General features: G+C 42.7%; 1 protein-coding gene across 1 annotated transcript in view; it reads right to left on the bottom strand.

Annotated features, from left to right (window-relative positions):
- Positions 1 to 7,227: 7,227 nt before the first annotated feature.
- The window catches only part of camk1da (calcium/calmodulin-dependent protein kinase 1Da), an 85,917-nt gene continuing 67,713 nt past the window's right edge, over positions 7,228 to 25,431 (bottom strand). Inside the window, exons 6-11 of the mRNA XM_061714789.1 lie at positions 21,982 to 22,057; positions 15,166 to 15,278; positions 12,364 to 12,442; positions 12,175 to 12,262; positions 11,777 to 12,017; positions 7,228 to 10,340 (exon numbers count right to left, since the gene is read on the bottom strand). Of these exons, the coding sequence (XP_061570773.1) occupies positions 10,216 to 10,340; positions 11,777 to 12,017; positions 12,175 to 12,262; positions 12,364 to 12,442; positions 15,166 to 15,278; positions 21,982 to 22,057 (722 nt within the window). The 3' untranslated portion in view covers positions 7,228 to 10,215. The remainder of the gene's footprint in view (positions 10,341 to 11,776; positions 12,018 to 12,174; positions 12,263 to 12,363; positions 12,443 to 15,165; positions 15,279 to 21,981; positions 22,058 to 25,431) is intronic.

The following is a 25,431-nucleotide window of genomic DNA, read 5'->3' as shown; positions in this document are numbered from 1 at the left end:
GTATATATGTTTGTAAGGAAATTAGTGTTTGGTTAATTATTTCTTTGTTTTAACAAAACTTGGAAATAAAACGTATGCCTTTGGAAAGCCTGTTCATTTCCCTTTTAAATGGTGCCACATTTGTCAGGAACGTGCATTTCCCAAACAGCTTCGTCTTTTGTTTGGTGTTTGGTGGATCGGATGACTGAAGTTTGAAGAAACAACACGTGTTGGCAATTTAATAAATTATCCATTAACAAACAGGAGCCTCAGTAACGTGTGGAAGAACCAAACAGCCCAAGCTAATCCCAAAAGGGTGGACTGGGGTTGAGGTCAGGACTGCTGGCAGACCTTTACATCCTCTCCACTCCCAGATTTTGGAGGTGGTCTCTGATAAACCTGCTCTGCGGGTGCGAGCGCTGTCATCTTGGAGTAAAGATTTCGGGGTCAGACTTTGGAGATTATGGGATTACCACTGGTTTCAGAATCTCATCTCAATATCTCTCCGTGTTGAGATTTCCTCCGATGAGGACAAGCCTTGTTTCTCCAATGAGGAAATGCCGCCCCCCCCACACCATCACACTGCCTCCACCAAAAGATGTGACTCTATCGATGCAGCAATCAGCAAGTGTTCTCCACGTCTTCTCAACACTGTGACCTACATGTACAATCAACTGCCATAGGCAGAATCTGGACTCATCGCTGAACATAACGTTCCTCCACGTGTTCAGGTTCCAGTGCACGTGTTGCTGACACGGGCACAAACCGGCCTGACGGTGAAGGGCAGACATGGCAGGCCTCCTGGCAGCCCTACGAGACATTGGCTGTGTGCAGTCTGGTCTGGATTGTCTGTGCAGAGAGTCGTCGGTCACATCGCCCTGCAAACCTTGACAGGCTACAGTACCTAAGTGCCTTATTGGCCCCTGATTGGCAGCAATTGGAGGTACCAGAAACTCAAAATAAGAGTGAATAGCAACAGCAAAATAAACTGTTTGGGATTGGCGGAGGAGATTCAGCAGATTTTTCATGGGTGCAACCCACATCCTCAGCTCTACTGCTCCTCCCACATATGCAGGTTCCTCACAAACGTGGCTCCATCTAAAAGGGAAATAAACAGGCTTTCCAATGGTATAAGTTTTATTGCCAAGAAACATTGTTACAGCAAAAGAAATATTCGACCAAACGCTAATGTGATTAATTTTTGTGCTAAGTTTATATTTATATATACACGTACAAACACATAGGAAAATGAAAACGGAAGAAGAGGCATGATACGATCTTTTAGGGTTTATTCCAGGAAACAAAACACAATCAGTCGCTCTGGCCTGTGTCGTCATGGTAACTCTGATATGTGCACATGATTGTCAAAGGCATCTCGTATACAAGCCCCCATCAACATAAAGTCATCGTCATCATCATCATCATCACACCACAATAAGTGCGTCAGGCGGCGGCCGCTCTGAGACATGAGGGTGTCATCGACGTGACAACAGTGCACAGGATGGCAGTTTGTCGTGAACACATGCAGAGAGTAAATACAGCCAGATAACTCAGCAGGCTCTGGATGAGGACACCCACAGGGATACACTGGGCCCCGTCCAACAGCACATGAAAGAGTTTTAATCCTACGAACAATTCTCAAAGGCAGAACATCTATGGATGTTGACTTAGACGTTCAAGGGGGTTGGTGGATCTATCTATCACCCGACTGGAGATTCACCTGCCGTTTAGTGCCACATGCAAACATCTGGCAGTTTTTTCAGTCCACGACAGACAATGCGAAGACTATTCCTCTTATAGTAGCCACTTACAATTCATATAACTATACTATGAACATAACTGTTAAAATTCTTAATGACTTACACGTTACATGATAATTTCACCAGAGAGCACACTTGAGAAACTTCTGGATCTCAAGTATACACTCGATTTAAAACAATATAGATCTCTCATCAGTTGTTTTGTTAAAAGCCGCTCGATGTAACGATAATGACCACATTGGGGGGGCTAACAGATCATTTTTGTTGACAAAGGAGCAATGAGAACACTGATAATAACCAAGCGCCAACCTTTTAACTTCTTGAGTCTCATGCAGAACTAAGATTTGCTGCAGTTCCTCGACTGGCCACTAGATGTTGGCTCCAAAAGCAAGTCAATCTCCACTGACTCTCATCTTAAAATGTCCAACTTTATTAGAAATAACCATATTTCAATCGTTTGATTTCACGTCCATGACAGCTCTGAGGGGGATGAATTATTTTGTGCCACGCCAGGAGACTTTACATAAAGCATTAAATCTAATTCTGATACGATTGATTGACAGTCAGCTTAGTCAATGGCAAGCCAGAATCACTTCATTATCCATCCTCACGCTATTGTATGAACCCAAATTTGGCTAAATGTGACAGTGATTTTTGATTTCACCATCGATAAGATGTTAAACTGCATATTCTGCTTGAAACATCTGCTGGCAGCTCTGGGGATATTTCAGTGGGGATCGGCTGAAGGAGCTGGCAGTCAAAGCTGACTTTGATTTACATGTGGTGGGTGTGTTCCCGAGCAACACGGCTGTGCCCTGTACGAACAATAAGAGGCTTCAAAACCACTCTTCAGAAACCAATGGGTCATGTGACCCAATGCTTCATGGGTAGTTTTTTATACAATCTACAGTAATAATTGGGGACATAAGCTTACAGCGAATAATCGGATTATAATAAAGCCCTTACGTGGTGGAAAGTTCCCCTCAGAAACATAAATCTAAAGTCGGGTTATAAGGTAATGCATCATCCCACTGTGATGGCTTTGACACATGTGCATTTAAACTGAAAACATAAATCTGGGTTAAATAACAGGACAGTTTATGTTTGTGTGTGGATGACTAAAGAATGGAGATGTTCTGGGAAAGGACAACTCCAGCTGATTAGATGATTTTTACATTAAAGAGCCTCCCAGATAATTTATTTTGCACTTCCATGAAGTTAGGGTTTTTTTTTTTTTTTTTACAATGTACTACAGTAATAAGTGGGGACAGTCAAGCATGTCTTGTAATACCACTTTGTCCCGTTAGATGTCCAACAGGAGCTGACATGGGAACCTTGTTGTGAAATGACGCCCTCATGTGGTCAGTGGTGATGTTGCTACTTGTAGTGGCTTTAAGCAGACTTGTTACTGCTGAGTAGCAACAAAACAGATCTTGGTGACTACAGTTTCCATAATCAGAACTTTCCTCCACATCTTCATAAAACTCTTACGGTATATCTCTCTATCTATCTATCTTACAGGCTTGAGGCATCAACGTGGGACAATCACTACAAACACTCAATTATCTCTAGATGACTCAAACTTACTTTCCTGCCCAGTGAAGGAACTCAAGTTAATGCCTAATGTAGTTAACATAAAAGACAATAAACTACAGGTACTGTCATTTCTTGATATTGTATCGTAGCATTTAGACATTTAAACTAAATTTTAGACTAGCCACAAGGTATCGCTAACTTTACAAGCTAACGGCATGAATTTAAAAACCAATAATGAATGAAATGTAAATGTAATCAACTTTTAGGTGTATTTTTCAAACTGTTACAGCATGCTAAGTCGTTAGCAACATTTGTGCCAAATCCACCTGACACAGCAAGAACAATGCTAACCACAAAAGCTGTGTTTTAGCAGCTATTACAAGAAGTGAAAGGAGAAAAGAAATGAGCTGCCACAACCACTCACTGGGGATTTGACGTATCAAGTAGCACAATTTGAGCTACTTTGTACATTAAGTTTGCCTGAGGGCTGTATCATCTCGTCTGTGCGGGGAGCCAGCAGGAGGCCTGTCTAACACGGAGCACAGTAACATATTCTGTACCAGATTGAAACCTTTAATAAATGCATGGGTTAAACCAGTGAGAATTCTGCATGTTCATAGGACTGAAACTCTGCTAACGTGTCAACAGAGCTATCTGTGGTGTTGTGCATCTCAATCTGTGCACTTTTTACATTATTAAGATATACTAACATCATACACGAGCATATAAGATAATGCAAACACTCATGGTGAACTTGGACTTCAGAAGCACTTTTTTTCAACATGCATGTCTTTTCTTTTTGTGAGGGTGTACTTCAGTGGCGTCTTTGTTTAAAAAAGACAAAAACAACAGTCAAAAGGAGAGTGAGCTCAAAGGGAAAAGAGCGAAAAGAAAAGCTTAATGTCCGTAACAGTGTGTTTGAGTCGATCACAGCTTTGGATTTCTTCCTTAACGATGGCAAAAAACGTAAGCCTGAGTTGGGTAAACGATGAGTTCACTGTCAGTTGGATGAAGACCCAAGAGCAGGAGGAACACTGATGGTGCTGAACTGCTCCGTGCAGCTCTGCAGACGGCAGTCAAAGGCTGCTCAACAGTTTCTGAAAGCTAACTGCAGCCAGGGAGTAAAGGGGAGTTTCGCTTGCTTCTTCTTCTTCTTCTTATTTTTTTTTTTTCTTCACATTAAACATTCCTTGGAGAATACAATCAACTTCCCTCAACACACACATTCACTCATACATGTCTGAACTCCAAAGAAAAAATAAAAGTCATACATATCTTGAACATGTTCATTCATATTCACAGTCTATTTACAATATCACCTTTAACATGGAGAGATCCCTTCACATAAAATATACGCTCACATTTGGAAACAAAAAAACAGCAGAAATAAAAGCACATAGGACTCTCTGAACCCTCTGCCCGTCTGACGGCACGTCTACCAACCAGACCAGGCCACCGGCTCAGCCGACGTCTCCTCTTACACTGTACAATAATCAAAATAACTAGCAGGTGAGTGTTTTAAATAGTCCCAATGTGACATGGATTCAGTTTTGCACCTTCTGACTAGACCTGCTGATGTTTCCCTCGAGTTCCTGATCCCGCTTTGAGGAAAGAAAAGCACATTTACATACATAAAAAAATGCATAGCAATCAATGGGAAGGAATACATACATAAGCTTACAGCGAATAATCGGATTATAATAAAGCCCTTACGTGGTGGAAAGTTCCCCTCAAAAACGTAAATCTAAAGTCGGGTTTTAGTGTTTACTCCCAGAAAAACGTAATGCATCATCCCACTGTGATGGCTTTGACACGTGCATTTAAACTAACAACATATATCTGGGTTAAATAACTGCAGGACAGTTTATGTTTGTGTGTGGATCTAAAGAATGGAGGCAAGGATAAAGGCTTTGTTTTGAAACTCTGTGTCATGGGCACAGAACGGCAAAGCAGCCATCAAGGACGAACGGCCTTCGGAATGAATGGTACAGATGTATACTATCAAAAATGATTAGAAACACATTTTTAGACGAAACAATAGAACGGGTCAAATGAATGAAAAATTGCTATACATTCTTGTGTAATCTTCAAAAACTGACACAGGCGTCATATTTGAGACAACAAAGACCGAGAGAGAGAGTTCAGAAAGATGAAGAGCTTGTTAGCTTCAGTGTTTTGAATTATACTGTCAAGAAAAAGTGTGTGAACCTTTTGGAACGTGCTTCCTGCCTTAATTTGCAACAAACTGTGATCTGATCAGATCTTATTCACAACACGCACTTCTTTTAGTCTTTATCAAACACACCCTTCAAATATGAAATTTACCAAACCGAAAAGTAAGTGCACCCTTGGAGCAAATGAGTAAAATCTCCTTTGAGAGCAGTGACTTCTAGGAAGTGCTTTCAGTCTCTCTGGATCAGACGTGCACCAACGTTCAGCACGGTTCACAGACCTGCTTCAGCTGGGACACATCTGTAGGATGTCTGGTGTGAACGACTCTCATGAGGTCCTGACAGATTTATGGCGTAAAAGTCTGCGATCTGTGTGTGAACGTGTGTGCGGACACTTCATCCGTCTATCGTGGTGAAGAAGGAGCCAAGCTGAAAGGTGAAGCTCTCGATTTATCAGTCGTCTACATCCCTACCCTCACCTGTGATCACGAGCTGAGGGCAATGACCGAAAGAACAAGATTTCGGACACAGACGAGACACCAATGAGTTTCCTTCACAGGGTGCCTCCTTTAGAGATAGGGTGAGAAACTCAGTTACCCGGAAGGGACAAGTACAGTAGAGTAGAGCCGCTACTTCTCTGCATTGACAGAAGGCAGATGAGGTGGCTCGGGCATCTGGTGATGATGCCTCCTGGACGCCTCCCTGGTGAGTCTTCCAGGCATGTCCCACTTGAAGAAGACCTTGGAAAGACCCAGGACAAGTTGGACTGACTATGTATTTCTGCTTGCTCAGTTGGGAACGTCTTGGGATACTCCCAGATGAACTTGACGAAGTGGCTGGGGAGAGGGAAGTCTGGGCTTCACTGCTTACGCTACTGCCCCGCATCCCGACCTGGGATAAGCTGCATCATCCAACTTCTACTAAACTTCAGCTGGCAGACGTCAACTTGACATTATCCCGAAGAATATTTGGAAACTTTAGGTAGCAAAACAACCCCAAACTATGATGCTCCCTCCACCGTTCTTCATCAGTAGGATTTCTTTTTTGGACACTACATTACATTTAGCGAGTTACAACAGAGGAATACAATCAAGCTATAGAAGTATTGTAGATCATAAAGTCACAAAGTAGGTGTAGATAAAACATTCAAGTGCACAGGAAGTTAAAGGGGGGGTGCAGCTCATGACCGAAGGTGTACTTGCAAGAGGACAGTTTTCAACCCCTTCTTAACGCAGAGCAGGACAACTGCTCTTTCAGCCACAGGTAATTTGTTCCACCATTGGAGGAACTACGCAGGAGAATATTCTTACTGAGAACTTAACGATCTAGTTCATATAGGCAGGTGCAGAACTCGAGATCCCCTTGTGGGAAAGTGACAGGGACTTGTGTTTTATTCTAGCAGCCGCAGGTAGCCAGTGACGCTCAACGAATACAAGTGTGACTGCGGCATTCTGGGCTGAATAAAGACCAGATGCCCCACCGCGTTCTGGATCTTTTGTTGAGGTTTGGTCGCACAAACTGGAAGGCCAGCTAGGAGGGCTTTGCAGTAGTCAAGGTGGGATATAACCATGGCCTGTACCAGGGCTTAAGTTGCATATTGAGTCAGGTAAGGTCTTATTATTTGAATGTTGTAAAGGGCAAAGCGCCATGACCGGGACCCAGAGTCAGACAAACATAACTGGTCATTTTTGTAAACTACTTGGGACTGAAAATTGTAGAACCAATATCTATGTGGATATTGAGGCTAAACGAATGATGTGCAGGGACTTCGGTCTTAGATGGGTTGAAGGTGGTGATTCTTCATCCATGCAGACAGTTCAGAGGCAAGCTGAGATTCATGCAGATGTTTTGGGGTTGTCCAGTGTGACTGACAGGTAGAGTTGTGCATCATCTGCATAGCAGTGATACCAGAAGCCCTGTGAATGAATAATCTGCCCCAGAGAGGTGGTGTATAAGGCAAAGAGGAGGGACCCAAGTACCATGCCTTGGGGCACCCTCTGGGAGAGGTGATGTAAGGGAGATGTTTTCCCCTACCATGAAGCTTTAAAGGGACGTAGCAGGTCAAGAAGGATAAGCCATTTTTTGGGAGGTCAGATATGTTGATAAGCATCATTGGCCATTTTCCCAATGATGTTGTGGAATACTGGTTTGTTTAACTTGCGTATGGTGGACACATGATCAAGGATGCTTTTCATTTCCAGTGTTTTGCCAGGCTTCGTTCAAACCAGTTTGTGCTTGTTACGAACAACAAACTTTATATTTCAATCAATTAAAGTAGCTTTAGTCCACACTTTTGAACTAATTTAATTAACTGGAGTCCAGATGTGCAAACTGTTGACTCCAAATAGGCAGAACTGTGAATGTTTATGGGTGTGTTCAATAAAGACACAAGAAACTATAACTGGTTTTGTGTTACGATCCAAAATGTGGTGTCTATATATTTTAGATTGATAGTTTTTTTCTTTAAAATGAACAACATATAAGCAGTGATGAAAAACGTACGAGAGCGGAGTGAAAGATCTAAAAATCCCCACATGCTGCTGTGCATGTTCACAGTGACCAAGAAGACAGGTTTTGATGCACAAATGTGTCGTCATGGTCGCTTTAAGTTCAATTCAGGGCCCGGCAGGGGAACCTTCACACCCAGAACCATGCGGTGAGCCGTAAAGTGTCTTTTCTACCTTCATATGACTTATTATCCAGATGTGCTCTCATTCCCACCCGTCAAAGCAAACACTGGGAATAGTTTGCAGGTCATTTCTCTTGTCTAGCAACACAACTATAAAGATAATAAAATGGAAACAGAAGAGTTCAAAGGTTAACATCTTTCTCTCTCCAGATTAGTTTGCAGCTGGAGTTCAGCCCTTCAGTTTTAGCTTGAATAACTTCACATCAAGAGTTTCGCTCAAACTTGTTCATCAAAGAACCGAATTGTCTTCGAAACAAAGCACGAATCTTTGGCTACAATTCACAATAAAGGGCTTTGTAGAATTGCCTCTAATAAAGACATGACAATCTGATATGTGTGAGTGAGCACCCTGAAGCGTGCGCTTCCGCTTTCTGATTTACGCCTGGAAGGCCAGCGCCACCAGCGGCCACGTTTGAGGAAAACCAACCGAATTTAGACGTTTAAATAGAGATGCAAAGACAAAACCCCATCCCCCAAAAAGTAAAACTCATAAATGAATAAAAAAAAGGACCCATCGGGCTTCTGGTGGTGACCAACCTTTTGTGATCTCGTACTTTGGGCACAGGTCTAACTGCTCATGTCTTGAGCCTTGGGTTTTTAACTGTGATGCCTTAACGGACCTAAAGTGAAAGAAAGAAAGCAGGACACTGGTGTTTGCCAGCGCACAGTGCAGCTGCAGATTTCCCTGAGGACTTCTGGACTGGGTGCAGCTCAACAGAACGAGAAGGTGAGATCATGGCTTCATTAGAGGGGGAAGGAACGGCGGCAGTCTGCATCTCTTACAACCATCTCAAAACAATCCTCTGGCTTCTTTGGGGCCAAATGGCATGTTATATTTATTCCCGAACCCTCTACATCAGAAGCAGTTTTCAAATAAAACACAGATCTCTGTCTTTTCTCATCCACTTGCTGCATGTTCTCATAGTACGAGTTCGTCCCTTCAAGGGTGATTGTTATAAAAGTTTCAAAAACTAAGTACACAAACTAATCAGAAGATTGTAGACCGACCAATAAACAAGTTGTAAGATGCTCTGACATCCATCCTTTCCATTTTTTTTCCCGTTTTGAAACAGATTTACAATCCCAAACATATGCGCACGGCAACTATTTCATCTGAGATAACGTATCGGACCTTCTCTGTGCAAAATAGATAAAAGCGCTCACTCAACAGTCATATGGTGCTTTTAAAGCACTTCTTCAAGCACAAACGGACAGAAAAACAAACCCATAAGGACACGGAAAAGGTCTTAAAAGGTGCTATGTGTAGCATTTTCACACAGACGAATCATTGTCAAATTAGTTTGCGACATTAGTAAAAACCTGTGTAAACAAGCGAGGCTATGACACAGCGCGCAGCCGGCCTCTAACTCTGCATCAATATTCAAAACAAAGAGTACGGTGAGGGGGGAATCTTAATTTTTACACAAATATCTATGGTACGATAGCTGAGTAGCAAGAGCTGCTAATATTTACCTTGGCTACAGGGAGGATGGATTACCTTATACTAAAGTGGCAATATCAAATTGACAATGATCAGTTACACATGCTACCTTAAAAATTAAAAGTAATAATAAAAAAAACAATCCAGTTGCCAACAGTCAAAACTTAGTTGGAAATAAAAGAGCTGATTGGAGAGGTGCAGGAAAGACCAGATTCAAGAGGGAAGTTGACTGACACTGAATGTGATAAAACCAGCTCCAGCAGCAGCTCCAGCGTGGAGCCGTCAGCCGCCTTTCCTCGGCAAACCGCCAAAAGTGGCAGCCGAGCGGGCGTGAGTGGGTGGGTGAGTCGGTGCTGCAGGAGGAGGAAGTCCTCCAACACGGTCCTGGTGGCCTTCCAGTATGGCAATGGCGGCTTGATTCGGTGGGGGTGAGGGGGTGGTGGAGGTGTAACGTCCTCTGCTCTCCTGCGAGCAGGGCGGGGCACTAGCTGGGGGCGTAGCGGGGCACATCCGAGAGAGAGCGCGTGGAGGAGCGGGAGGGACGGATAAGAGCGCGCCCCCCCTCCCCTCGGACCGTCCGTCTCTCTCTCCGTCTCACAGTGCTGTGGCCTCCCAGCTGGTGCTCCGCGGGACCTGGCGTCACTTGGTCTCCGTCAGCACCGGGGCGGGCACCGCCGAGGGGTGGGGCCGGCTCAGCTCGGGGCCCGCGGCGGGGGACGAGGCCGTGGACGCCAGACTACAGGGGGTGACCGGTCCGGGGACGCCTGGGAGAAGAAAGGAGTCAGGTCTCTGTAAGTGGCAGCTGACTCACTTCAATTACCTCTGCTCTAGTGATTAGTGCAGTTATCATTCTCCATACCTGCTTAACACTCATCCAGCTCCTTTAACACACTTTATAAATATTTTTTGTATCATCCTCAATAGATTGGGTAATTTTATTTATTTATTTTATTGTATTTGATTACAGCGGTGGTGCTGAGGAAATTCATGTATTAACTTTGATATGTATTTTTTAGTGTTAAACTGTTAGAAGGCAATTCTACCAAATAAACTCCTGAGTTTAAAGAAAATAAGAAAAATAAATTTAAAAAATCTCATTAATCACACATCACATTATTCTGATATTTCAACCCCATCCCCCCCCAAAAAAAACTCAAATAAGAAGAATTTGCTCAGCTTTACTGTCCAATATGGACAAAAACTATATGCTTTATTTTATAAAGTTATATATATATATATATATATATATATATATATATATATATATATATATATACACATGTCAATCTTGCAGAAGTTGTTAGTTTTCATGCGTAGCTGTGTGAGTGCTTGTGTCCTCCACCAGTTAGCTGCCACGCAATCCCCCCCCCCTGGCGTGCAGGGTTGACCCTCCCGTCCCCACCGAGCCTTCCCTATAACCCCAAGACCGACGCCAGCCAGAGCCACCCTGAGTGAGGAAGAAACCCATGCCTAGGGATGGGAATCCAGAACCGGTTCTTGTTGAGAACCGGTTCCCAGTGTTTCAATTCCTTCAAATCGTTTACCTTTTTTGCAAACGATTTCCTTATCGATTCCAGTGGCAGCGAATGACGTCACCACGCACGCTGCGTAGTTTGCGTGAGCATTCGTGCCCAGCAGGAAAACATGGGGACAAAGCGGCATAAACGCTCGAAAGTTTGGTTACATTTTACCAAAAAGGATGACAACAGGGCGACAATACTTGCAATGTGGACATTTCAACAAAGGGAGGAAACTGTTAGGGCTCGGCCGGCTGGTTTGTGGTGTTGAACATGTTACTGGACATTCTTATGTAATTGCCACAGACTAATTTGTTGTATTTAGTTAATTTTTACAGAAGAATATTTATTTTATTATTATTATTATTATTATTATTATTATTATTATTATTATTATTATTATTATTATTATTATTATTATTTTATTTTACATACATATTTTATATTACAAATAATTTTGTGGGGACCCCCTGGCACCATCGAGGAGCCCAAGGCTGGAGACATCACTTGTATGTTTTTGTTCAAATATATAAAACAAAGTTGATGCTAATCGACCTGTTTGTTCTCCTTTTTTCCAAATGAGAATCGATAAAGAATCGAATCGTTAAACAGAATCGAAAATGGAATCGGAAAAATCTTATCAATTCCCATCCCTACCCACGACTGTCCCCTCAGCGACTCACATTCCTTACGGGGAGCTGCTACGTTGTTGTCTACGGAGGAGGCTTTGCTGGCGCTGCTGTTGGTGCTCTGCTCAGCCTGGCCGCTGCTCTGGCTCTGAGCTGTCTGGCTCTGGTTCTGGTTCTGGCCTTGGGTCTGTCTCGTCCTTGCTGACGGGTTGGAGGGGTCACCGCTGCTGCTCATGCTGCTGCCGAGCTGCAGCCGCCTCATGTGCCGCACTACGGCGGTGGCGTTGAACGCTTGCTGCAGAGAGACAGGAAAGATGGAAACAAGACAAAAAAAACACGTAAGTTTAAGATACAGACCTGAAGAAGCAAAACTCAGGTTCAGTGCCAACAACATTGTTTTAAGAACTGTGATTGGAAAATACATGAGGAGAAACCGTGGAAACAAGACTCACCCTCCACTTGCTCTTGGCAAAGTTCTTCCTGATCTGCCGACTGACTGACTCGTGGATGTTCTTGCAGAGAGCCGTATCCCCGGAGATCCTAACACACACGCACTCTCTGTTAACGCTTCAAACTAAACATCGATTTGACACCTTTGTGTGGCGTTTGTGTTTGACGGTGTGTATGTGTGTGTGACTCACCAGGGATGTCTGAGGGCCTGGTCGCAGGTGAATCTCTTGGCTGGATCTTTTTCCATCAGACAGCTGATGAAATCCTTGGCTGAGGGGAGAAAACATCAGAAAGGCCACGGAAACGTCAACGATGTTACCACACGTGCACTAAAGTGTGTCGACAGCGGAAGAAAACGGAAATCTCCGTCCCATCTAAGCCTAAAAAAACGGTGCAGTAAAGATGTTTTCTTAGTCAGGGCGTGTTGACATTTAATCCCATCCCCCTTGAGCATCTGCTGAAGCCAGCTGTCACACACGTCACCTTGAGGTCTGAGGCTGATGCAGGTCTGCACTTAGTCTTAATTCATCTACACAAATATATTTATTCTTCCAGTACAAAAACATCAATATTACTTCAGGATAAATCAAAAGCACAACTCTTTTCTCTCTTCAACAGTAGAGATAAGATCCTAGTACTCATGCGTGCAGGAGGATGTAGCATCAGATAAACGTATGGGCTTTCCATCGTCAGTGCAGCTGCAGCAGGTCCAGGTCCCCCGAGACCTTGCCCCCCCCACTGCTTTCCTGCCGTGCTGTGATTTCAATAAAAGGCCAACAGTGACCAAAAAAGGTGCAGGAAGATAGGACACCAAATTCTTTTTTGCCCATCAGTTTGTTGTAAATTTGTAGCTGTGAACTGAAAACAAGAGAGCACCATTACTGCAGAAAATTAATGAACGTTGAAAGAATGATGGTGCACGGTCAGATGGAAACAACTCTCTTTTTTTTGTTGTTTTTTAGAGCCAGATTAGAGGATGTTCCCATCATGCCCTGGGTCTACTTAGAAGGCCTCTGGTGGAGGGATTATGGCCTGGGACGGTTCAGTTTCACATCTAGGTTCAGTAACACAATGTACCCGGTTAAAAAAAACATAAAAAACAGGGCAAGGCAATCTTATCTAACCCATTTCAAACACAAAGGCAACTCACAGTGTTTAACAGAAATTTACAGGAAGTGAAGATGAAAAAAGAACAAAAGAATGCAACAAAAAAAAACACTTTGACAGAAGCCAAAAGTAAAACAGAGCTGAGAATAGATCACTAAAAACCTCCGCGGCAAAATTAGATTAAACAAAGTCGTGGGGGAACAGAAGGGTTTGCAGTTCAACTTCAAAAGCACATTTATATCGACAGGAAGATTATTCCATCTGTTTACAGCATAGTAGCCAAAAACATGCCCCCCCCTGTGTGCCTGCCTTCATGCTGCCTCCATAAAATACTGACAATAAACACTGCGTAAACCCTCTGGAATCAAGTGTTTCTCTGTGTTTGCGGTCTTTAACTGGAACCTCCTCCGTTTCCACCATACGAACCCCTGGCTTTTTGGTAGTTCCTGCTAGTGAGGGCGTACTTTCACCCCAAGCAGTGTTGTGCAAGTTCATACTTCTTATGAACTAGTTCAAAGTTCAGTTCACATAGTTTAAAAATTAATAGTTCACGTTCATAGTTCACCATTTTTAATTTTGAACTAGTTCAAATTCAGTTCATTTCAATATTTTTAGGTGAGAAATACGAATGAAACGTCCCCCTATCCTAAAACTGTTCAGTGTATACAATCATGTTTTGACTCTTCAACAATGTAGTCCATTATCAGTTTGTCTACCTGTTGCTGGGAAATCAAATCCCTGAAGGCTGAAGGCGGTGTGACTGGGGTCATTTGGGGCTGTTGGGTCTTCTTGGCCTTTCTGGGAACTTTTTTGATTATCAAGGACTTGCAGATATTTGTTTGACTTGTTTTCTCAGCGCAAGTGGACATCATTTGCACAGAAAGGTTAGATTTTTACCGTGGGACTCTTTGGGAGACGATGTGTAAAATTCCTGCAGATAATGATAAGTGGATCATCATCTGACGTCTCGCTGACGCTGCGTCTGCAACGTCTCTCTCTTCACTGGTCATGTAAAGATGCACCGGGCTCGGGCCGCCGTTTCCATGGAGCTGGTGCCCGATGATATGCTAGTGTGTGCACTGCATTGTGGGTAATGTAGTGTGAAGTCATCATCTTGTCAAGTATTTTAAATGTGTGCGCCGCCCGCTGGTGAAATGTATTCCGTAATAATTGGACGTAAACAGTGAAGCTGAAACATAATCTGAACAGTTCAAGTTCCAGTTCGTGATCTGCAGAATGAACAAGTTCACATTCAAGCTCTTTATTTGCAAATATGTTGCGTTCAGTTCAACGTTCTCACGGAAATGAACGTGTTCAATGAATGCGTTTTGAACTCGGTCATGCACAACACTGACCCCAAGATGTCCCTGCTAGGGAGAGGTACTTACAAAAACTACCTAAGACCTGGTGCAACGTTGTGGTGAACATTTCAGATTTGGTTAGGTATTTCCAGAATTACTTCTTGCTTTTCTTTATTAGCTATCCAACTCTCTCTAAAGCAGTGTTTCCCAGCACTGGTCCTCGGGCCCCCCGTCCTTCAAGTTTTACACATGATTCAAGTTAACAGTCGTCACCAGCTTGTCATCAAGGTCTGTACATCTCTGCTGATGACAGAGCTCCTTGTATCAGGGTGTAGCATCTAAGACATGCAGGACGACCAGGGCTGGAAACGCAGCTCTAAAGCTCTGCTGCGTACCAGGGTAACGGTGCTCGCTGCATTAAAGGGGGGTATAAAGTCGTAGCCAGAAACCATCTGGAGAGATGAAAAACACCACATGATTTCAGAATGCTACAGCACATGATCCTCATCACCACAGACACGTGGTCCACATGTGGCACATGGTGGAGGTGATGGAGGGGTGGTTAGTGGTACATGAAAGGCTCACCTGAATCTGATATGTCGTCCCAGTACGGTGCATCGAACTCGTAGTCGGCTTTGAGGATCTGCTCGAAGAGCTTGGAGTCGTTCTCATCGTAGAACGGGGGATAACCACACAACCTGCAGACACAGGAATCAGAAAGTCCATCACTCTCCTTCTTATGGTCAATATTAGTCTTTGAATTGTTGGCTGAAATGTGTCATTTTAGAGAAATGCACTTACAGGACTGTCTCAGAAAATTACAATATTGTGATAAAGTTCTTTATTTTCTGTAATGCAATTAAAAAAAGAAAAATGTCATACATTCTGGATTCATTACAAATTAACTGAAATATTGCAAGCCTTTTATTATTTTAATATGGCTGATTATAGCTTACAGTTTAAGATTAAGATTACCAGAATATTCAAATTTTTTGAGATAGGATATTTGAGTTTTTCTTAAACTGTAAACCATGATCAGCAATATTAAAATAATAAAAGGCTTGCAATATTTCAGTTGATTTGTAATGAATCCAGAATGTATGACATTTTTGTTTTTTAATTGCATTACGGAAAATCACAATATTCTAATTTTCTGAGACAGTCCTGTATTCAATAAATGTTTTATTCAGCGATTAAACGGTAATTTGTGACGTCCCTCCTTCCAGAGATACGGCACGGACCCGAGCCTGCAGTTATATCTGCACCAGCCCTGCGTGGCTGTGGCTCTGAAAGGCCCATTACGCCGACTTTATTGGCAGAGTTCTGAGACGAGGACTCGGTAACCTTCTCCGGCACGTTGCTGCCCCACAGGGCTCAATTATGGCGGTAAAAAACCTCCAAGTTTGGAGAAGGAATCTTGTTTCAGAGAAGAAGCTCGCCATTCGCAGCAGGCTGAGATCATCCGCCCGAGCGCCTCACTGTTTTCCCAGGATTCCATCAAACAAACGCATCAACTCAGGTTTCTGTTTTTCCACGTTCCCGTTTTTTGATTTCACAGCAGAAAATAGCCACGGAGGACGATGACACCAGGCAGGCGCGCGCTTGGACCAGGCCAGATTTTTACTCTTAACTCCATCGCATTGACACGAGATTAACGGCTTCCAGCGCTCGTAAACACAAATTAATTGAAGTTCCAGTCTAATTCTTCAAAATGAGCCAAATGAACCGGCGGCCGAGCCGCCGCTCAAGCAAAAACATCATCTGCAGCTCATTACCGACGTGCTGGATGCTCCAGGAGAGCGCTGCGTAAAAACTCATTAAAACGCTGTTCTTCATCGATACACACCGAAAAACAGGAATAAAAGGGAGAAACACACCAAGAAGGGAAACAGCTGGTCTTCAGCAGGAGGGTCCCCCCTTATGATCCAGGTTTCTTCCCTCCTAAAGGAAAGTGCTTCTTGTCACTGTTTGGCTTAAGGTTTTTCTCCCACTAGGGGAGTTTTTTACCTGCTTTATGTAATAATTGCTCGGGGGTCATGATCTGGTCTCTGGAAAGATCCTAGAGACAACTTCTGTTGTAATAGACCCTATAGAAATAAAACTGAATTGAAAAATTGAACTGTTCATGTTGCGAGGAAAAAAAAATTCCACTGTTGTCCTGCTTGGTCACTACTGACTTACCTGTCACCAGAGGTGTCAAAAGTATTCACATTCATTACTCAGGTAGAAGTATAGATAGTAGAGTTTAAAAATACTCCTGTAGAAGTTGAAGTATCAACTCAAGTTTTTTACTCAAGTAAAAGTATAAAAGTACTGGTTTCAAAACTATTTAAAGTATAAAAGTAAAAGTAATGTAAGGTGGAAAAAAGCAGTTAAGGACAAAAGCCATTGAAATGCATCTTAGTATAATGCAAATATATTAAAGAACCATATATGTGTACTATTGAGCATTAACATGTGTTTCAGAGAGCAGGAGATATGATGACTAGTTGCCTATAAGTATTGTAATGGTGCAAAAAGTCAAACTTCAGAGGCATGTTATCATTTATCCTAACCTTTATTGGAATGTACATCCAAGTTTAGTTGCAGGAATCTGAGGGAACGGATGTAAGAACAAAACTGGACAAGAACATCTGAAACAACCACAACCAAATTCACTCTATCCGGATGGAGCAATTTAACTGGATAGTTTTTTTAAAGGCTGAAATGAAATAGAGTAACGAGGCTGTTTTTAAAATGTAAGGAGTAAAAAGTACAGATAATTGCGTGAAAATGTAAGGAGTAAAAGTAAAAAGTCGTCTGAAAAATAATTACTCCAGTGAAGTATAGATAACCCAAATTTCTACTTAAGTAAGGTTACTTGACACCTCTGCCTGTCACCCCACTATCACACACCAATACACACACACGGCAGTCACTCACCACCCATCTCCTGAACTCATCTGCCCACAAACACACCCGAGGAATCCTGGCTGATTATCATGCTTGATTTCCTATTGTGATCTTTCCACCTGAGCGGCAGCTGAAAGCTAACGAGGTCTGAATCCCGATGCTAATTGTGCTAATTGGCGGCGGGGAGCTGCTCTTTGTCTGCCCTTGAGCGCGCGGGTTTGTTCTCCAGCGCGCTGCCAGGTGAACGGAACGGGCTGCACTTCAAACGACGCACGGACCCGCCGCGAAAACCCATGTGTAGCATTCCTGTCTGCTCCCGCTAACGTGCTGCCGACCCCTGACCTGTAACACTCCCCTCAGGTGGAACACACACACACACACACACACACACACACACACACACACACACACACACACACACACACACACACACACACACATACAAGGCCATTCTGCAGAGCTCCGTCTGCCCGTGACTTTGCTCAGCATCAACACCACACGTCACAATTACATTCAATTCAATTCAGTTTTATTTATATAGCGTCTTTAACAGAAGTTCTCTCTAGGATCTTTCCAGAGACCAGAACATGACCCCCGAGCAGTTATTACATAAACAGTGGCAGGTAAAAAACTCCCCTTTAGGAGGAAGAAACCTGGACCAGGACCTGGATCATAAGGGGGAACCTCCTGCCGGAACAAATGAATGCGCCTTTAGCAGCTTCAGTATATAAATTATCAATTTCATTTTGGAGTTGCAATAATCTAACGTGATCCTCTTCTGAAAGATTTTCCTTATTTAGAAAAGTTTTTAATTCATCCATAATTTCCCTTTATGTTTTGTCTTTAGCTTTTTTGATATTTTTACTGCAAAGGATGGCCATTTCTCTCATTTTAAATTTAAAGTATTCCCATTTCTGGACATTGTTGATATAATTTTTAGGAAAGATATCCAAAGCTATCAATTTAACTGAGTCTTGAAAAGTTTTGTATTTAAGTAAGTTATTATTTTACTTCCAATATCCCCTTAATTAGGGCCCGAGCACTTAAAGTGCGAAGGCCCTATTGTATCTGTAGGAGTTCTCGTTGATTTTCGCTTTTTTTTTTCTTCCGTTGAAAGGAGGTTCTTTTTGCCCCCCTAAACGTGCCCCAAAAGTCACCAAATTTTGCATGCAAGCCAGGCTTGGCGAAAAATTTGATATTTAATGGTTTACTTTAATGAGCATGGCCTAATGGCTCAACAGCGCCCCCTATAAAACTTTGTGCCTCAAGCCCCACAATACGGTTTGAAAATCATTACACACCTGTATCATGGCACAACTTAAAGAAAAGCGTCATGGCACCATGGCCGAAACCAAACAGGAAGTCAGCCATTTTGAATTAATTGTGTAATTTTGGCGCAATTTATGCCATTCCTTCGGCCGCTTCTTCGCCCGAACCGTAACGTGCACCCAGGTGTGTTATACATCATAATGTGCGTCTCCATCCTGCGACGATGTGCATTACTTTTCTCAGTCAAAAGCGTTACCGTGGCGACGATAGACGCCAAAAAGCGTGCTCACCCTTCATCTGATTGGTCGATATCTGATAGTTCCTACTTTCTGCCATAACTTTTGAATGGTTTGATACAGAGAGTCGTGGGTGGTGTCATCCACTAAATGTCCAGGCCTGAAGAATCTACATGCAAGTCATACAAGCTTCCACTGCAGCCTGAATGTGCACAAGGGTGCGAGGGCCCATTCAATGCTGCTTGCAGCTTTAATTTCTTATTACTTTCTTTAGAACCAGTTAAATACAATGAGATAGGTTTATGGTCAGATAAAGGAGCGTATGAGTAAGTAATTCCTGAAATATGTTGTAAACATGAAGAGGAGGTTAACCATGAACTAATCCTGGATTGTAATGTTCTTCTTGCATTAGACCAGGAGAACTCTTTACAATCTGGACTAAAAAAACACCACGCATCCATCACTGATAATTCTTCATAAATTGTGTGTCTTTGAAAAGAGAAGCCCAGAGATGCTGAGATGACCCGTCTCAATGACCCTTCAGCGGTCCAACGTGAGAACAGCTCGTCTCGTTTCCACTCTTCCTCCGTCGGCCGTGTGAACTAAGGAAAGTGGCCCCCGGCGTTGGGGGTTGGTGCTAATGTAAACGATGCTAACGCAGATAACAGCCAGGCACTAACACCAGCTCCCATTATTCTGATAATATCTTTACACTTTCATTTCTCTAATGTTTGTTTCCAAGCAGCTTTCCGGGTTTTTGGAGTAAAGCAGAGAAGCATGAACAACATATGAGGGGTATGTTTTCACTGGGAGACTTTGTCATAAACGTACGGCTGCCAAAAGAGACTGATATCTGTTAAATCAGCTGCGGACAAGACAAAAAAACAAAGCAAAGCAAAGGGTTTTCCGAGGAGCGTTTTCAAGAGCTCTTTGTCCTCGCATCTGCACAGTGCCACGTTGCTAATGGCCGCAGAAATCAGACGTGGGAGTCTGACTGGAATACAGCCACCTCGCGTCAGTCACAGTTGGCCGCGGGCGCTGGCTCCTTCAGATGTTTCAGCGGGGAAAATGTGAGGTGACCGCTGCGTTTGGATGCTGGGTGGGTAGAAACGTCCCGCTGCTTAGCCGGGCTTCATAGCCAAAGTGATGACTGATGACGACCTGATGACAACTGGAGACTGTAAGTCCACGCCCCTAATTGTACATAAATATCAAATAAATGCAGATTTAAATATGATTTCCAGGGTTCCCAGTACTCTTCAAATGTATCTTCGGCATATTTTGGAGAGAAAGTCTGTGTAATAAATCTTCCCAGTAATCTCTTTCCCTTCTGCAACAGATGTTTGTTGCTTGTTGAGCAATTTTCTTCTTCTCTCTTTCTAGCAACTGCTTAATAAGTTTTATCAATATCTGTCTAGTCTCTTTAATCTTACAGGTAAGATGCCTAAATACATTAAATACATAACACTGAAAGACGTAGCTATATCCAAACCAAATATTGAATTTATCTCTTCAATCTGCGTCAGACCTGCTAATTGTTTGCGTTGCTACGATCTTAGTCAAAGTCTGACACATTAGTTGAAACATTTCAACACATGCGGAGCACACAATGCTCTGAACAACAGCTGGAAGAGGAGTTTTGCAGCTTGAGAAGACTTCTGGACACACCACATGACTGCAGAGTGGCAAGTGGAAAAGAAACAAGAGAGAAGTTGCTGTTAAGTTATGTTGGTTTACTCATCTACAAAATGTTCTTATTTACTTATGGTGACTCGTACATTTAGCTTCTATAAGTATATTTTATTTAAGACAATATAGTTTGGCGAAAGCACCACTACTTGAGCAAAGGGATTGGCTGTAGCAGTGCTGTTGCTAGGTAACCTGAAAGTTTAATATGTACACTGCAAAAACTCAAAATCTTACCAGGAATATTTGTCTTATTTCTAGTTAAAATGTCTAATTTTTAGTCAAAAAAATCTCATTACACTTAAAACAAGAGTCATTACCAGAAAAATAACTTGTTATTTGACAATTTTCACCTGTTTCAAGTAGATTTTCACTTGAAATAAGTAGAAAAATCTGCCAGTGGGACAAGATTTATCTTCTCATTACAAGCAACAAAATCTTGTTCCACTGGCAGATTTTTCTACTAATTGTAAGTGAAAATCTACTTGAAACAGGTGAAAATTGTTTTTTTTTCCCCAGTGATGAGAAAAATGAGACATTTTAACTAGAAATAAGACAAATATTCTTGTTAAGATTTTGGGGTTTTGCAGTGTAATCAGAGTCTAATCAGACAGAAGCTGAAGCTCCTTCCTCTTTTAAAGGTGCTGCTGACACTTCTGCAGAAGAAGACGGAGCACAATCGCTGTGATAAAGTTCACGTTTAATGCAAAGTGGAACTCATAGTGGATGATTCACAAAGCTTTGCATGATTAGAAGTGATTGATTGATTGATTGCAGCTCAGCTGCTCTGTTTCACGACCATGTGCCACACAAAATCAAGATAACAAGAAAAAACATGACGCATATTAAGTTCATACTGTTTGCAATGAAATAAAAGCCAAAGAATCCCACTTCTTCCTCTTTTAATGAACATTTCTCCTGATTTAGATCGTAAAACGTGTTTAAAAAGCACCACAAATAGAGTCTAATAGAGACAGACGCGCTGCAGGGGGGGGAGGGAGAATGAGAGCCCAGAGAGGAGGCTGTCAATCAAACCCGGGGACACGCCCACAGTCATGGCAGGGGTCCAGCCGGCCTCTTCTTGCAACAGAAGAAACCCAACGTGAGTCAGTAAATCTCACGGTCATATTTCTGTCAGCGCATACAGCAGAACATACTGTAGCCGACAGAAGGGGAATTGAGAGTCCAGATTTCCCAAACGGACATTTATTGCAGCGTTCAAGCGGCTCACGCGCTGCCTGCTGGGAAACTCTGGTTTGCGTGACACCACATGGCTCACATGAGTGACACAACACAAAGGAGACGGGTCGGTACTCACAGGATGTAGGCGATCACTCCGATGGACCAGCAGTCCACCGCTTTGCTGTACGGCTTCTGGGCCAGAACCTCCGGAGCTGAGGGGAACGGAGACAATTGCTCAGAACATTGGAAACTACTAATGAACCCCTAATTCTGCAGCCTTTTAATAAAGCTCCCCATGCCTGAACCTGGACCGTGCTTTCAGCTTTTTGTTTTTCAGGTCCAGCTCCAGTAAAAAACTGCAGTGTGACTTTTACGTGAGAACTTTATGGTGCAACGAGCCCGAATAAATGTAAAAAATGCAGACAGTCCATGTATCTCCAAATCACAATCACATGTCGGTTGGGTTCACGGTGGGAAATTTTCTGCATGAGGTACAGATCCTCTGAGTTTTAAAAGCGTTCTAGCTGACACGGGAAAAAAGGTACGGCTAGTAAAGTCTTTCCTCGGCCTCTGCACAATTGAAACACATAAACAAAGCCAGAAATGAAGCAATTCCTGATGTGGGGTCAGATTTAAAATGAGTCCAACTTGTCTGTTTATTGGTCTTTTCTGACTCATTGTGAACGTGAGATGTCAGATTTACATTTTTGCACAATGAGCTTATCCTGTCTGGTGATCACGGCCTAAAAAATGCACTTGAGGGTCAAAGTTGTTGCTTCGACCTGGAATAGATCAGCTGACACTTATTATTTTGTTTATTTATTATTTTCAGGCTCTGTTTCTGCTCCTGATTTGTACTCTGTCCTCCTCCTGGTATCTTTACACAAACTGGGAAACTTTTCATACTTCTTTTTTAGGGAAATCATTTTTAATGCATGTGTAGGAATAAGAAGCTAAAAAGCACTAAAAGCCTTTTCACACAGCTCCAGGTGAAGAGACGTGTGTTTACGGTGTGTTAAGTGAGACCAGTTTAGAGTCATAAGTGGGGACCTGAGACCTGCTCACTTCTGAACTCAGGTCTCAAACACCAAAAAAACTTCAAACTTTACTTTGACTCATCCTCAAAAGACTTGAGACTTGACTCATCTCAGCAGCTACAGGTACAGGACAACTAACAGAACCGCCAACATCTGTGGTTAGGTTCATGGTTAACGTCAGACAGCTGGAAACACAACGAATCACAATTAACAGAGAACTGTTTTTAAGGTGGACAGCTTAATTTTCCTCGTTCAGCTAAAACTGTCTGCTGTCTGACCCACAGAAGGGGATTTAGCTGTGGATGCTATGGATCTGCCCCCTATCGTCATGACTACAGACTGGATGAGAAGGACTCGTACTGCAAGGTGCCTTGACGTACATGGACGGATCGAGCTGTCTGGAACACGCACACTTTGGTGCTAGTTAGCCATCTTCACTTGGCTTAGCTCATGCTTATCTATGACGCCAAGTAGCGTTACATAGCAATAATTCATCCTCATTTCTTACAACGCCACCAAACGTACGCTTGAAAAGACAAATGTCGTGGTTGAAATGAGGGGCAGGACCTTGGAGTGGATGCTAAGCAACCACAGCCTTGGGGGTGAGTAAATTATAGACATATATACGTAGACGCCGCATCGAGTGGTTTTGCCCGCTGCCGCGATACGTCAACGTCGCCGCCATATTGGATGAGGCAAGACTGCGCTGTAAACTAATACAAGTAAATGGACTTATTTTCATAAAGTGCCTTTCTACAAAGAAATGTACGTTTTACGTCTCATTTATTCATTCACACACGCACTAATATACTGAAAGAAATCTGAAAAATTGTTCAAATATGTTATTTTGTTACTTGAAAAAAAATTTTGTGAGGGGGGATATATATTGTTTTTAGACACTACCTTGTTTTCTATAGCTGATATAACATGAATTACTCCTATGTGGGATCAATAAAGTTCTTATTTTTGCTATCTGAGAAAATTAAATATATTATATTCGGTGCCTAACTGTTTCCCAAGTATATTAGTGCGTGTGTGAATGAATAAATGAGACGTAAAACGTAAATTTCTTTGTAGAAAGGCGCTTTATACTTTATATATATATACTATACTATATATGTATATATGTGTATGGAGTAAATGACGCATGATTAGCTGCCTGCTGCTAAACGTTGTCCTCAGATCCTTCCAGGCCGACCCAGAGCCCGTCACGGTGGTCTCGGGTTCTGCACGTGTTCACGTCTACAAAGTAAATGATTATGCTCTGTTCGGTCTTTACTCACCATTCAGAGGTCAAGACAGTGCTGAGTACTTAGTAGCTACAGCAATGACAGATAGCCATCGACTATATCAACCCTGGTCCTGGGGACCCCCAGTCCTGCATGTTTTAAATGCTGCCCTGCATCATCACACCTGATTCTAATTAATGATCATTAGCTTGTCATCAAGGTCTGGACAAGTCTGTTAATGACACAGTCATTTTTATCAGGGTGTGTTGAAGCAGGGAAACATCTAAAACATGCAGGACAGGGAGTCCTGAGGACCAGGGTTGAAGACCACTGGACTATATCATCAATGAAAAGATCACATCCTTAAATATGCAAACATTTGTTACTTTATGTAATTGTAGTTGATGTGGGGTAAGAAAAAAAAAGTTGCAGTTGGGATCAGGTTGAGCCTCGGGGGAACGACCCTGAACTTTTCATTTACTGGGCCAACATGCAGACTGCACCGCAAAAAACATGTGTAAAAAACATTTAATGGGTTAGTCAGTTTATATGAGGGATGTTAATTAGGTTATAACATGTTACAGGTGATGGTAACAGTAATTCAGCATCTATGTGACTGCTGTTTGCCACTGTATGAGACCAAGGAAGTGCTTCTGTCAATGAGAAGTTTACATAAGCAAAGCAAACCCAAAGAAAACAAGTTTGAAGGGTTTTGAAATGCTCATCATGCAGATCTGGTTTTCATTTGGTGCCCTCTCTCGCTATTTATACCTCAATTATTTATAGACATAAAAATGTCTGCGGTGGAAATGGCCCCTTGGCCCTGCAAACCTCTGCAGGAGACCGAGGAAAGGTGGGGGTCAGGGGTGAAGCTGTGAAGGATTTGGACGGGGAGCGACGGATGAAAAAGGTAAACAGAGACATATGCACGAAAAGAGAGGAATGCGAAGTGAGAATCTGACCATATAAAGTCAAATCTTGCCCAAAGCCACCATGTTTAGCTGCATATTTCAGTCATTACGCTGCAAAATTGTTTGAAAGTTAAATTTCAAAGCAATTAGGCTAAAATCAGAGAAAAGTTTCGGAGGAGCTCATGTAAACTTTAAAAGCCAGCCGGGTTTCGGTGACGCTGGTCTGGGGGCTGCGCCGCAAAATCAAGTTCAGCTGTGCAACATTTATGTAGCCGCTTGTAGATCCATGACAGATTTGTTTATTTGGGTTGGTACTGCGGATCTGGGAATCACCAGCAGCCGCGAGCGGCAACACTTCTGCTTCAACGCTCGTAGTGAGAGTTAGCGGCTGTCGCTGAATATCCAGCTC

This window comes from Cololabis saira, chromosome 23, assembly GCF_033807715.1.
Source record: "Cololabis saira isolate AMF1-May2022 chromosome 23, fColSai1.1, whole genome shotgun sequence".
NCBI lineage: Eukaryota > Metazoa > Chordata > Actinopteri > Beloniformes > Belonidae > Cololabis > Cololabis saira.
This window is presented reverse-complemented; position numbering and strand designations above follow the sequence as displayed.